At 42.2% G+C, this 13,784-nt stretch overlaps 1 protein-coding gene across 7 annotated transcripts in view; it reads left to right on the top strand.

Annotated features, from left to right (window-relative positions):
* Positions 1-13,784, top strand: part of Rassf6 (Ras association domain family member 6) — a 40,658-nt gene that overhangs the window by 22,901 nt on the left and 3,973 nt on the right. For 5 of the 7 annotated variants that reach the window (XM_085836847.1, XM_029477923.2, XM_021163329.3 and 2 more), the window contains 8 exons: positions 2-80; positions 1,849-1,991; positions 7,915-8,012; positions 8,747-8,976; positions 10,882-10,983; positions 11,292-11,343; positions 13,377-13,495; positions 13,595-13,692. In XM_085836847.1, the coding sequence (XP_085692973.1) occupies positions 1,879-1,991; positions 7,915-8,012; positions 8,747-8,976; positions 10,882-10,983; positions 11,292-11,343; positions 13,377-13,495; positions 13,595-13,692 (812 nt within the window). In that variant the 5' untranslated portion in view covers positions 2-80; positions 1,849-1,878. The remainder of the gene's footprint in view (position 1; positions 81-1,848; positions 1,992-7,914; positions 8,013-8,746; positions 8,977-10,881; positions 10,984-11,291; positions 11,344-13,376; positions 13,496-13,594; positions 13,693-13,784) is intronic. The other 2 variants (XM_029477926.2, XM_085836848.1) reach the window with 2 other exon arrangements.

Raw genomic sequence — 13,784 nt, 5'->3', positions numbered from 1 at the left:
GGGAACAACTCAATTATTTACTGGAGACTTATAATGTTTTCTATGAAAACCAGAAAAATCTGCATATACTGTATGGGCAGGTAAGCCCACTAAAGAAAGCAATAGCTTGATTCACAGAGAACAGATTTATATTTATATTCTATAACCATATAGATGTATCAGGGTAGGCTCAAGTCTAGAACCTAATAATACGTGTGATCCAAAGAAGCTGATAAATCTTTAATTTATGATATTTAATAATGAAAATTTATTCATTTTTTATAGGCTATGTCACAAAATAGTAGGCCTGGGTTATCTGCAAGTTTCTAAGCATTTTTCGACACAGAAAAGCATATAAGTAATTTTAAGGACGCGTTTGCTTTCTGTCTTAAACATGGAGAATTTCTCAAATATGGATAAAGCTATCCCCTGCGCCCTTGCATTTGTGGCAATGTGTGTGGAGAGGTGTGCACCGTGACACTGTTTGCAGAGAGATATGTGACGGTGCCTTGTGGATGCCTGGGTGGGATTATTACAAGTCACGCTGTAGCTATAAAGCCAAGTTTGAGTTGTTTCTTAAAACGTGTACGTTGAGTTTGAATGGCTGCATGCTGCCGCACAATGACAACAGTTTAGAAATGTTGGAGAAATACTGTAGTCGTTTATAATGCCTAACGACTGGCGTCTCACAGCAGCCGTAGTCAATGATTTTTATTATAACTTTTCAGTTTCTATAGTCTCAAAGTTTCTAAAACAATAATAGATTTTAATTAAAAGATACTTAATATAAAAGAGGTTATATAGATGCTATAAAAGATAAGTTTGAAAAGAAATATGAGAATTGCTTTGTTCTGAATACTTCATGTATTTGTAAAATACATTACATATACATATATATGTTTGCTAATTTTTCTTCATTTACACACTCCTTTTGCTATACTGTTTTTATTGTGAATGAGCACTTCAAAAACTATTTATTTTTCACAAATGCATCTCAATGTTGTGTGCGTGTGTGTGACATGCATGTGAGGCTGCAAGCATGCATGCCACAGTCACACACGAGCAGGACGTCTCTGCAATCTCTCCTCTCTTGCTTTGAACCAAGGTCTCTCGCTGAACTGGAAGCTTGCAGCTTTGGGCTAAACTGGCTGTTCAGAAAACTAGAGCTCAGACTGTCTGCAGCCCCCAGCGCTGAGGTTACAGACATGCCCGGCTTTTTACACAGGTGTTGGGGCTCAGAACCCAGGTTTCCCAGCCGTTTTGTATTATAGAGTATGTTTTCATATGCATTCTCTTTCAAAAGAAAGAGATGGAATCTCAGTATACAGCCCTGGCTGGCCTGGAACTCACAGAGACCCACGTGCCTCTTTTGAGTGCCGAAATTAAAGGTGTGTGCCACGACCGTTCCTTCATGAATGTTCTTTCTTTTGAACTACATAACATTATGAGTTGAACTATTCCTGTTTATTCGAATAACTGTGAAATCTCTCAGCAACTATTTATTCTAATTTCTAATACAGTACAGTTTTTAAAGCTGTCACATTGTTTTAATTAAATGGAACTAAAGCAATATAACTCCATCTAATCCAAGAGCCAAAGCTGAGAAAGTGTTTTAATGCAGTATACCCATTGGTGCACATGCAAAACACACCGTGGCTTATTTTGCCAGATATTCTGTTTTAAAAATAAGACTATTTCAAAATTAGAATTGGTTTGCAGGTAGGCTGAGAAGCTGAATAATCTATCCTGGGAGATGTTTAAACTAGAACTAGCTCCGAGAGGCTGTACTTTCTACTTCTTCAGTTACAGCGATTAACTTTCTATAGGCAACGCAAAAACAATGACTATGGGTAATGGTTTCTTCCTTAGACCGAAGACGGACAGCTGATTGTTGAAGGGATGCTGGACATTTTCTGGGGAGTCAAACGACCCATACAGCTGAAAATACAAGATGAGAAGCAAATCTCTTCCTTTGATCTCTTGAACACACCGGAAACCTTTTCCAGCAAAGGGTAAGCTGCCCTCCCTTGTACGTCCTCAAATGGTCTTGTTCTCTGCTTTTGTTGTGCTCTTAGCACGGGTTTCATATACCTGTGCATGCATGATTATAGACAAACTCACACCAACGCCAACATCAGCAATCTCATGCCAATGTCAACATTTCCATCGATTAGTTGTTTGAAAACCATGTCTCTGAGGTTAGGATCCCTAGTTACCACCTGGCAGACCAAAGGGACCTTTGTTCCATGGGCTCTGGAGACCCCTGCTGGGGGCCCTTTTGCCCCTTTGCATTCCCCAGGAGAGTGCACTGGAAGAGAAATGGCAAGATTTGGATAGTCCCAACGGGACCTTCAAAAACAGAGAAGAAAACTTCAATCTGTCCAGTCCTTGGAACAAAGAACTGGTCTTGCTTTCTGGACAGGAGATTGAATTATGCTCTCGTTCAGAACGAGCAGAGCTGTTTAGCAAAGCACATCTGAAGTTCCTTGCACAGGGAAGCTCCCACCCTGCATGGGTGGATGCAACTATAAACTTGAATGTTCGGCTTGAGTGGGGTTTTGTTATTACAATTTGTAGGGTTTTTTTTAATTATCATCATTCAAAATTATACTCTTAAAAGAGCTGGCTTCCTTTCTTCTCCATCTTTCACTCCTATCTCATCTTCTGCCACCAAAATTGTCTTCACAACTCCCACCTTCCCATCCATTACTGGAAGACTTGAGGTTCTCCGAGAGGAGAAAATGGGTGACAGCTGCTAGGATGGTGCATTTGTATAGTCTGATATTTGGCCACAATTAAGGAAAGTTACATACCACCTTGTCTCTCTCTCTCACACACACACACACACACACACACACCCATGTCCCACCATGTTTACCTACTCAACAAGTCTCAAATATAGTCCTTGAACAGAGCTGAGCACTGTGCAATATTGTAAACATGCCATGCAGTTTCTTATTTTCCTCCGTCCATCTGCCCACCTGACAGCCAGCCTGCTGCTTATCCACAGCCAGTTGTCTAACTCTCCTCCAACAAATTCAAAACATTCTCCTGAAAGCCTTCTACGATCCCTTGGTCCATACTGAGCATACCGACAGCTACTCTCTCATCTCCAGGGCATACAGTTTGTTGAACTTTTATACATCCTGTCCCCAGCTACATTGGGAGTCTCTAGGTAGCAGGGGACATATCTTTCATTGTTTTTGCATCCCAGGGCCCAACTCAAAGAAGTAAGGAAAGAGAGAGGTCAGAGAGAGGGAGAGACAGAGGGGTAAAGAAAGAGACAAAGAGGGATCTATAAGTATAATAGACAGAGAAAGAAAGTGTGAGTAGCGGAAGGGAATAAGATCAGAGGAAACCTGTAAAGATATGACACCTGTTTTGTGTGACAAGCTTCTCACCCTCTTCTCACCAGTCTCCCATCCAAGCTATGGGCTGCTGGTGGGCACAGGACATATGCTTGTGAGCACAAATGGAACCACAATCTCGGGCAGCTTGTGAAGTCCAGCATCCCCCAGGTACAAAATAACTGACAAGACCCATCACTCAAATCAGTAGGCGCAGCATATAAAAGTGATTGAGCCTTGCTTTAAAATAAAAGAACTATACAAGATATGAATAAAAATTTGTGATCATATTTCACATCTACCTAAGAACTCATGGCAAATTTCTTTGAGGGGCAGACCCCTTCTGCTATATTCTTTTTGTTTTGTTTGTTTTGTTTTGTTTTGTTTTGTTTTGTTTTGTTTTGTTTCTTGAGACAGGGTTTCTCTGTATAGCCCTGGATGTCCTGGAACTCACTTTGTAGACCAGGCTGGCCTCAAACTCAGAAATCTGCCTGCCTCTGCCTCCCAAGTGCTGGGATTAAAGGCATGAGCCACCACACCCAGCTTTTATTTTTTCCTGCTAAATTCTGATTCCTTCCAGTTCATTAAAACTTCATAAGTGTGCAGTGTTACAGTGATACATCGAGGAGGTTGGTACTTCTACAGTTGTGATAAGCCACTATTGTTTTAATAGCTATTCAAAGATATGTTTTAATCTCGCCAATTCAACATACTAGCTTTGAAAGAAAGATATGGAAATTGCCGGTGAGTTTTAGGAGCCAAGGGTGGGGACAGGTCATATGGGTGGTGTTCTTGCCTGTGCCACAGCAGATTATAAACTATCACCTTCCCTTGCCTTCTGCAGAGCCCATTTCCCTGAGCACAGTGCTGGTATGCTAGTAACTTTGTGGGGGGGGGGGGGGCAGGGGGTTCAAGACAGGGTTTCTCTGTAACTCTTCTCTTCAGCATAGCCAAGCATGACAGAGCAATGGACGGAGGAGAGGATTGTTTGGGCTCACATTTTCTGATGTCAAGACCACCACAGTAGAGAAGGCTTGGGAGCTGAAGGGACTCCAGCCAAACAGTAGGAGCTTGAGCCATCATGGCATGCTCATATCTTAGCAAGTCAGGAAGCAGGGAGCTCTGATCCAGGTATCTTCAAGGTCCGACCTCAGGGACTAACTTCTGCAAGCTAGGTCATGGTCTCAAAGACTCCACACCTCCCAACACAGCACTACCAGCTGAGGGGTCCAAGTGTTCAAACCCATGAACCTGTGGAGTACATCTCAAGTTCAAGCTATAACAGCTTTGGAAGCAAGCAGAAGTTATTTCTCATGATTTAAACTTGAGAAAATACACCTAGACAATTTCATAAGCCTGTGATTCAACAGAATAGCCAGACATGTACTAGAACACTGGAGGTATTAGCCTGACCTTTAGCACAGTAACAAGACTTACTAGAGCATTGTAATTATGCGTCTGCCATGAATCTTCTCATTCTAGTAAGAATTAGCAGGAAGAGACCACACCCCTTAAGCATACAGTGCAGACTGACTGATTCATTCTCTCTCTCTGTCTCTCTGTCTCTCTCTCTGTCTCTCTCTCTGTCTCTCTCTCTCTCTCTCTCTCTCTCTCTCTCTCACACACACACACAAGCATGATAGCATTATTTAGTTGGTGCAGTCAGCTTGCTCTTCAAACATGAAGGCACACTGCAGAGAGAATGGCTCTCCCTGGCCTCTCTGTGGTGGCGTATAGAGACACCGGAGTCACTGTTCTCTGTGTCCATTCAGTCTTAGGTACTCTCCCTCCCTTGATCACTTCCTCTCAGGTGACTCACTCAAATTATGGGCCCCATTAAATTGTGTAACGAATTTGACCATTCCCCTCTTTCAAAGCTTCTCTCATTCTTTGTCTGTTTTGGGCATCTATGGTCAGGACTTAACACCGCTGCTCAGACTTACTGTCCCCTGTTGGTGGGTTAGTATACAACGAAGGACATGGACAGTGTGTGCTCAGCTGCAAGGACTCCAGTTGAGCATCTTTCTATTCCTTGGAGAAAATATTCGCTACTGTTATCTTGCTTTAGTCATGTTGGCAGTGAGTCACGCTGAGGAAGTATTACCCTAATGGGGATGGTGGAGGTTTAAAAGTACAGCCATGTGTTTGAGCTCTGACCACTTGCGAGTATGGAAATGACTCTGTAGGAGGGACTTTGATCTCTATCGTATCAGGGCCAAATGTTTTCTTATAGAAATTGTGTGTGTTAAAAACCAAAATAGACAAGAAGAACCTCACTGGAGTTATTTTTGCTCTCACTGGTTTTCATTTCTATCTTAATATCTCTTTAAAGTCAGTGTTTGCATATTTTAGGCAAGCCATGGCAGAATGAAATAAAGAGCAAGAAGTGAATAGGTGCATATATTTTGTATCAGTAATGTCTTTTTTTTTCTTTTGTTATGAATAGGGAAGTGGCGGCATTTTCTTTGTCTATCAAATTTCTACCTCCATTTTATTCTGAAGCCCATTACAATCCCTCCCCAGCATTTAGACCCAGTACACTTCCTGCTGTTTAGCCAGAGCAACACAAGCTGTTCCATGTTTGCACATGTTCAGTTGTTTGATGTTAAAGTTCTAACCAGTTCTTGCTTGAGAAGTACAGAGAGCCACCCTTAAGCTTAGTCATGTGCACAGTGTATGGAATGCTTCTTGAATTACACACTCCCAAACTGTAAGGACGTTGTTGTTCACTTCAGCAAGGAGGGGAACACAGGAAAGAGGCCAAAAATGAATCTATTGAGTCATGTCTCAGCCCCGGGGTTTGTGGCACCACACCACTGCATGAAGCGAAGGAAACTGAGGGGGTGGCTGTCACATTTGCAGGTCACTGCTCAGCTGTGGTGACCATAAGTCATCATCATGTATAGGAACTTTTGGTCCCCGCCCCGTAGGAAACAGCATCTGGTTGCTTTGCCTTTTAGTTTTAGGTTCTCATTGGTATCCAGTGTCCTTTGCTTCCCCCTTTCAATGGCTTTTAAACATGACTACTTTTGATTTCTAATATATTGCAAATTGGAGGAAATGTTCAATTTTCTTCATGCATATTCTATGGGTCTATGGATCTCATCATATTCTATGGATGGAATGTGAGTAGAGACTTGAGCTGCCAGCAATATAGTTCCTCTACTTCTTGACATGTATTTTGACTGACAATATTTCCAGCTAGTAGAGTTTGCTCGAAGTTTTATTAGCAAATATATTAGGATCATATTATCTACATCTTATAGCTGCTGTAGATCAAATAATACAAGAGTTACAAAAGGCATCAGGAGAATTTCAAGGTCAGGAGGAAAACAGCAGCTTTGCTTTGTCAACGCCTGCCATTGTTGCTTAAGGCGTTGACTATCCCAGTGCTGTCATTTTCTGTTGCTGTGATAAAGCATCGTGGCCAGAAGCATCGCAAGGGGGGAATTGTTTTGGCTTTGGTTCCATAAGGATAGAGTCTGTCTTCCAGAGGGACAGGGTCTGTCTTCCAGAGGGACAGAGTCTGTCTTGTCTTCCAGAGGGACAGAGTCTGTCTTGTCTTCCAGAGGAATATAGTTATCTTCCAGAGGGATAGGCTCTGTCTTGGCAAGGACAGCCTGGCATGGCTTCAGGAGCAGGAAGCTGGCTGATCACATTGTCATGGACACACAGGGATCAGAGAGAGACAGAGAGACAGATAGAGATACAGAGAGACAGAGAGAGACAGATAGAGATACAGAGAGACAGAGAGAGAGAGGCAGAGAGAGACAGAGAGACAGATAGAGATACAGAGAGACAGAGAGAGAGAGGCAGAGAGAGATAGACAGACAGACAGAGAGACACAGCAGAGGAAGCAGCATAAGGCTACCAACAACTCTATTCTACCTCATAGTATGATTATTCCCATTTCATAAATGAGGACAGTCAGGCCAAGAGAGGATATACAACTAACTTGTTTAAGGCCACATATAAAATCAACATAAATGATAACTGCTGGAAAGTAAACAGTTGTCATGCTCCTTGTATTCTGGACAGTAGAATGTTTGTAAATTTACTAATACTTTACATGAGATAATAATTTCCTAGTGAAGAGTATTTTCAGTATTATAAAATAGAAAAACATTTCTATTTTATAAACTGTATTTTTCAAAGCAGTTCAGGCCTTAAAGATAAGTACCATATGTTATCAGGTTAGAGTCACTTTATGTAATTGTTTTCATACTGTGGATACTAGATTCATGAGTGTAAATGACAGTTTTCTAAGTCCCCCAAAATCTTATGAAATATTCATGCATTCATGGCTCACATTGGTTTCTACCCTTCCCTCTCTGAACATTACAACTTACAGAATCCATGTAATGCTGCATTTCAGGATATAGCTTATTTTGCCCCAAAACATACAGGGTGTGTTTGAAATGCATGCTTTATCACTCTAGTATGACTGTGATCTTTGTAACACGATAAACTTGTTTGAAATTTGGGTACTGCATCTACCTACAGAGGCCCTCGGCCGCAGTATCACCATTGTAAAGCTGCGACCTAACACGTGGAACTAGTCTCATTTACAAGATCTGTTACTTCGCAGGAGGATGACTCGCTGGGGAGAATTTGATGACCTTTACCGTATCAGCGAGCTGGACAGGACCCATGTTCTAGCATCTGAAGCCAGGCATTCCCCGGAAGGTTAGTAGCAAAGTCTTATCAGTGTGGTGCATTTTTTAACAACCTAAAACACAAAACCATTTGCCTTTTACACAACACTGCTTGGTGAGCTCACGCACATGTGCTGCTTAGCGTCACCGAGAAGCCTGGTAGCGTATGTGTCTCCGTTGCTTTGGTGGCACCCAACAGGCAGCCGCTAGTCTACAGCAGCTTTGCTTTTATGAACTTAGGGGCAAATTCTCTTAAGTCTCTGTATTCCGTGAGAGTCATTTCTCAGGAAGAGGAGCTAAGGCCCAGAGTCCGTTATCTTAGGAAAGGTCTGATAAGCTTGGCATCAGGACAAAACAGAGATGCAGGCCTGGGTCTCATCATTTAGAAGTATTAAATTCATGTAGAAGATACTTGGCTTACCATGTTTTTCTCTCAGAGTCCAGACTGACAGAAAAACAGGTTTGTCCAGCTCTTCCAGGCTAAAATTCGGTATACTTTACAACCCCAATAAAGTAAGATTAAAAGACTGGAAACTCCAGTCACGTGACCACACCAATACTGAGACACAACTAGCAGCATTTGCTGCCTGCCAGGCTCACACAGCAAACACCTAATAAGTCAATGTAAGCCAAGCCAAGCCGTGAACAGCTTGGAACAGCCAGGAAATAGCAGTCATTCTTGTTAATAAAAGCATGCCAGCGTCCCTACGTTGCAAGAAGATAGGCAGCTAAATGATGCGGGCTTGTGGTCTTTATTCTTCCCAGACTATTTATCTTACCACAGCACTCTGACACCATACGCAGACGAAGAGCTGGAATCCCCGTTGCTCTACAGGACCATGAGTGAGGCAGAATCCCCATTGCTCTACAGGACCATGAGTGAGGCAGCTTTGGTGAGAAAAAGGATGAGGGCCCCAGAGATGTACAGAAAAGATAGAATGGGGGTGCTAAGTAACCACAGAGCCTCTATCAATGGACACGTCTACGACCATGAGGTGAGTTGCAGTTTTGCTCATGAGGAGCAATGTCACTCACACTGACAACACTCTTTACTTCAACTTAGCATCTACGTCAGTAATAACTGCGGTAGCAGATGCCTAACACTCACCCGGGTTTTCTCCGTAGTAACTAATAAGCTAACTTTAAATACAGCCGTATTCACTTTTTTCTTTGTTAGCTCTGCTAAGCACAGATTTAAATTAGCATGCATAGGCCCAGCTGGCTCAAGCCCACTGGGCTCCCTGTACCGAGATGGGAGGAAGTAAAGAAAAGGTCCCACTCGTAACTGAGATGCTGTCTGCAATTGATAGCTGCTGGCAAAGGGAAATCCCTTTCCTCCAGCGGAATGTCACTGGTGTATCAACCACACTCCAGGGCAGGCCTCACTCCCAGGGATAGCTGGCCAACACAAAATTAACTTCATTTTTTTTTTTTAATGAGAATTGTTTTCTTGCCTGTGTGAAACTGGAGTTTCAAGCAGTTGTGAGCTGCCATGTGGGTGCTGCTGGGGATTGAACACTGGTCCTCTGAAAGAGCAGTCAATGCTCTTAACTGCTGAGCCATCTCTCCAGCCCCACATTTCGGGGAAGGGTGCTTTTCGTCTCGTTTTGATTTGTTTGGGGAATTTTTAGTCTTGTTGATTTTTTTTTTTTTGGTCTTGAGTTGTTTGTTTTGGGTTTTGGTTTTAGTTTTGTTTGTGTGTTTGTTTTTCTTTGTTATTTGGGAGAAAAGGAAGAGAGAACATGAAGTTCAGCGGTTAGGGAGGCGAGGAGGATCTGGGAGGAATTGGGATAGGGGAAACCATGATCGAAATATATTTGTGAAATTTTTAAATCAAAAATAAATAAATGAATTAAGAAGCACATACTTGCCAGGCATTGCTACAGAGCTCAGGCTGGTCTCTAGCGCTAAGATTATAGACATGTGCTACCAAACCTAACTTTGAACATATTTTTAATAAATCGTCTCATTAATCATAAAACCTCTTCCATGAGGGTGGATATCATTTTCTTCTTTATATATAATCGAAGTTCATAGACATCAAGCAATTTCTCTTGGGTCACACTGCTTTTAATAGTATTTCTGAACTTGACCCCGCCATATTTGTGTCACGCCAGAACTCAAGTTATTAACCAGTGTGACAGCTGAGTTCCGTCAGGTGCTGGGAGCTGAATGCATAGATAAGCTTCCCGAGGTGTGGGCACAAAGCGTAAAGAGGAAAGCCAGCACTCCAGCAAACAACCAGAGTCACATAAAGGCCCCCAGAGAGACGGTTTAAACGCATTGGAGCTGCTGATTTCACCCAGATGTACATCACATTCTGCAATCTGCCCTTTAGGTCTCAAACTTACACACAAGTTGTTTATACAAGTGTGGCCACGGTTTAGATAAAATTTCTGTTCTGATTTGTCTTTTGCTACAATGTGTAAAATGTGTGCACATCTTTCTATAACACATATAAGACATGTCACATGCCGAAGGTCAGAGCTTTTTCCTGCCACAGGGTCTAGCAGTCACTTGTGTATTCATTCATTTGACAAATACGTATGAGTTCTCTGCCAGAGCTGCAAGTGCTCTCAGCACTGACTCTCAGCCCCTAAACATGTGACGTTTATATCCTATAACTTAAAATTCATTCTTAGTACTTGTTATAAGAATTAAGTCAATATTTATGAAGAGCTTAGAACACTTCATATAGTGTTTAGCATTGTCATTCATACAATAACAATCATTAAATCTGTGTTTATTTGTGAACACTGTGACATCACAAGGAGTTGCGTCATCGCTTCTTAGAATTACATTCCCCCCCTCCCTACACACACACACTTCAGGTTCAAGATTCTGATGATAGTTAGTTGATAGAGTCTTGAGGTCTCGTGTGATTTATTATTGTCTTTTAGACGTCCATCTTCACCCCAACTTTCGGATCAGAGACTAAGGTCAGAGCCAATAGTATCATGAGAACTGAAGAAGTAATAAAGCAACTTCTCCAGAAATTTAAGGTAATCCTGGCCACTAACCCGAGCTTTACCACGTGCGTAAGTAAACGCTAATGGCGACACATAAATGCAGCTTTTGGGAAAAGAGCTGAGGGCTGTGAACCAACATCATATGTTCAACTTTGATGGACGAGAACTTCCTCAGATTTCCTCGGGGTAGCTGTAGCCCAGAAATTCACATTATCCCCCCAGGAGCTGGGAAGATGTCATGCCGACAGTGAAGGGGCAATGGGACCCACCCCCCAAATACTTTGGGTCTAATAACATCGTCTGAAACAATTACATTTATTCCATTTTTTTTCTATTGACAGATTGAGAATAGCCCTCGGGATTTCGCTCTTTACATTATTTTTGGGACAGGAGGTAAGAAAAATTGACCACTGCAGAATGTTAGTTTTCTCTCCATAAGGAAGGCAGAAGAGCCACCTGAATCTGTCAACAAAGGAAAGAAACAGAACACGAAAGAGAGGAGAGACGGGAAAGGGTTTGTTATCATGGTTGTTGGTTACAGTTTGGGTGTAAGCCTAACACACAGTCTAACCACTGAGCTACACTCCCAACCTGGAGAGATGGTTCTTGAGTATCATATATATATCTTCTCCAATTCCAGGGAGAGATAACTTAGGATAAATACCTTCCAGGAGGTTAGGATACAAAGGACTTTGCTTGTGTGCCAGACGTTGCGTTGTCTGAGTAGAGATCAGAATCTCAGGAATCTGTCCGTGGAGGGATGTCCAGGAGGTGTTGGACTCGCTGTGAGTCACCTCTGCACCCTATCTCTTGTCCCTCCTTACCCTCGTGTGTTGGTCATCACAACATGCCACCTCTCTGACCCTGCCACCGAGTCTGACACATTGTAAGACTCTGAGCTCTCCTTTGGGAGGGAATGCGTACAGAACTCAGGGCTGGGGGCTGCGGGGGATGTGTTTTCAGTAATGGTTCCAGGTCACCAAGAAGCAAGAAGCTTGGGAATGTCAGCTATGGATGCAGCTGAGGGTGTGAAGCCAGGTTAGCGTGAGACTCAAAGGTAGAGAGAGGATTCTGCAGCGCTGAGGAGAGGAACAGAATTGTGAGGGCTTCCCGTTGCCCCAGACATGGCAGGGGGCAGAAATCGGTGCATGGAGAATGGGAATGGAAACAAGAATAAATCTAATCCAGAGATGAGAAACAGATTTGCTCATCTCGAGGAAGGAGGTGAGAAAAGAAGAGAAGCTGGAGGACTGGGGGCTTTTCTCTGTGCTTCCCTTTTGTCAAAGTGAAATCCCACATGGGAGGTGGCTTGGAGGAAGTATGAGAAGTACTTTTGTGGTAGGGCATTTATTCTAACATTTTACATTTGAAATTCTGAAACTCTATCCGTTTTCTTTTGTCTCCTTCCCATGGCTGAAGAGATAAAACCCACAGATAATGAAAAAACTAATCTCATTAATTCTGCATTCTTATTTTACTTCTTGGAAAACCCAAGAACTGAATGAGAGATAGGAACAAAAGGAGTTGAGAACAACTATCAAATGGAATTACAGTAACTGAACTTGGAAATAAGTTTGTTGAGTCAATGCATGAACAAATGTGAATGAATGAATGAATGAATGAATGGAACCATGTAGCTCCCTCAGTAGGACCAGAGCTTTGTCTAAATAACTGAAATTAAGGTCAAATTATTTGAACTAGTAAAGTCAGACCCTATATTGAGAGGAAGAAGTTCATTTGGAGTTTATGTAAAGGTTTTTCTTTTTAATTTCAATTGATACAAATGTTTTCTTATCTAAAATGTAAGGTTACTGTTAGCCAGTGTCAAACATAGTCAGAAATAACAATTCATAAGCTTTAAAATGTGTACCATCAGATAGTGATGAACTCTTGTTCTGTTCTTCACTGCCGCTTCTGGGATGATTCATCCACACTGTAGATCCAACCTCCCCATTAGTCACTTAGTATCAGCTTAGTTAGCAGGTTCACCATGGAGGCTCCATAGTGTTAGTCTTCAGGTAATACTTCAGCAGGGGATGTAAATGCTCTCAAAGAAGTATAAAAGCAATAACGCTGACAGTTTTATTAAATTATATTGTGATTGCTCTATCTTGTTACTAGTGATGCTTCCCTCTTACTGTGACTAATTTATAAATTAAACTTGATTATAGATATGTATGTATATGTATGTATAGGACAGACAGATGAACTATGGCATTATATACCATTAGAGTGTCGCATGTTCCTTGGGGTCTGGGAATGTATTCACCATGGGTACTGGGGCATGGCTCTCCTTTTTGCAGGATGGGAGTTCTTGGGTTCTATTGCCTCTAAAACAAATCAAGGGAAGACCAAAAGACAAAATTGCCTTCTTTTCTTTGTCTAGGATTAACGTTTACTGTGGTTCATTCCTTATACATTTGCAGAGCAGAGAAAGCTAAAGAAGACCGATGTCCCACTGCTGCAGAGGCTACTACAAGGACCATCCAAAAGCAACGCTCGGATCTTCCTCATGGATAAAGATGCAGAAGAAATCAGCAGAGATGTATGGGCGCCCGTGGCCTCTGCATGTTTGCGTTTGCGCTTGCGCGTCTCCCACTGACTGGGTGCGTCTTAACATAAAACCTCCTGTTTTCCTTTCCAGGTGGCTCCGTACATTAATTTTCACTTTTCTTTCTTGGAATCCATCCTTCAAAGATTAGATGAAGAAGAGAAAATGGAGATCGAGAGAATTATAGCAAAGTGAGTCCAGAGTGGACCCCTGGGTATTTTGTCCTTCCGTAGGTCTCATGCCCTCCCGGTACCCAGTTTTTTATATTCTAACTCTCCTTTCC

The sequence above is a fragment of the Mus caroli genome, unplaced genomic scaffold (assembly GCF_978045245.1).
Source record: "Mus caroli unplaced genomic scaffold, Mus_caroli_1 scaffold_4, whole genome shotgun sequence".
Taxonomy (NCBI): Eukaryota; Metazoa; Chordata; class Mammalia; order Rodentia; family Muridae; genus Mus; species Mus caroli.
This window is presented reverse-complemented; position numbering and strand designations above follow the sequence as displayed.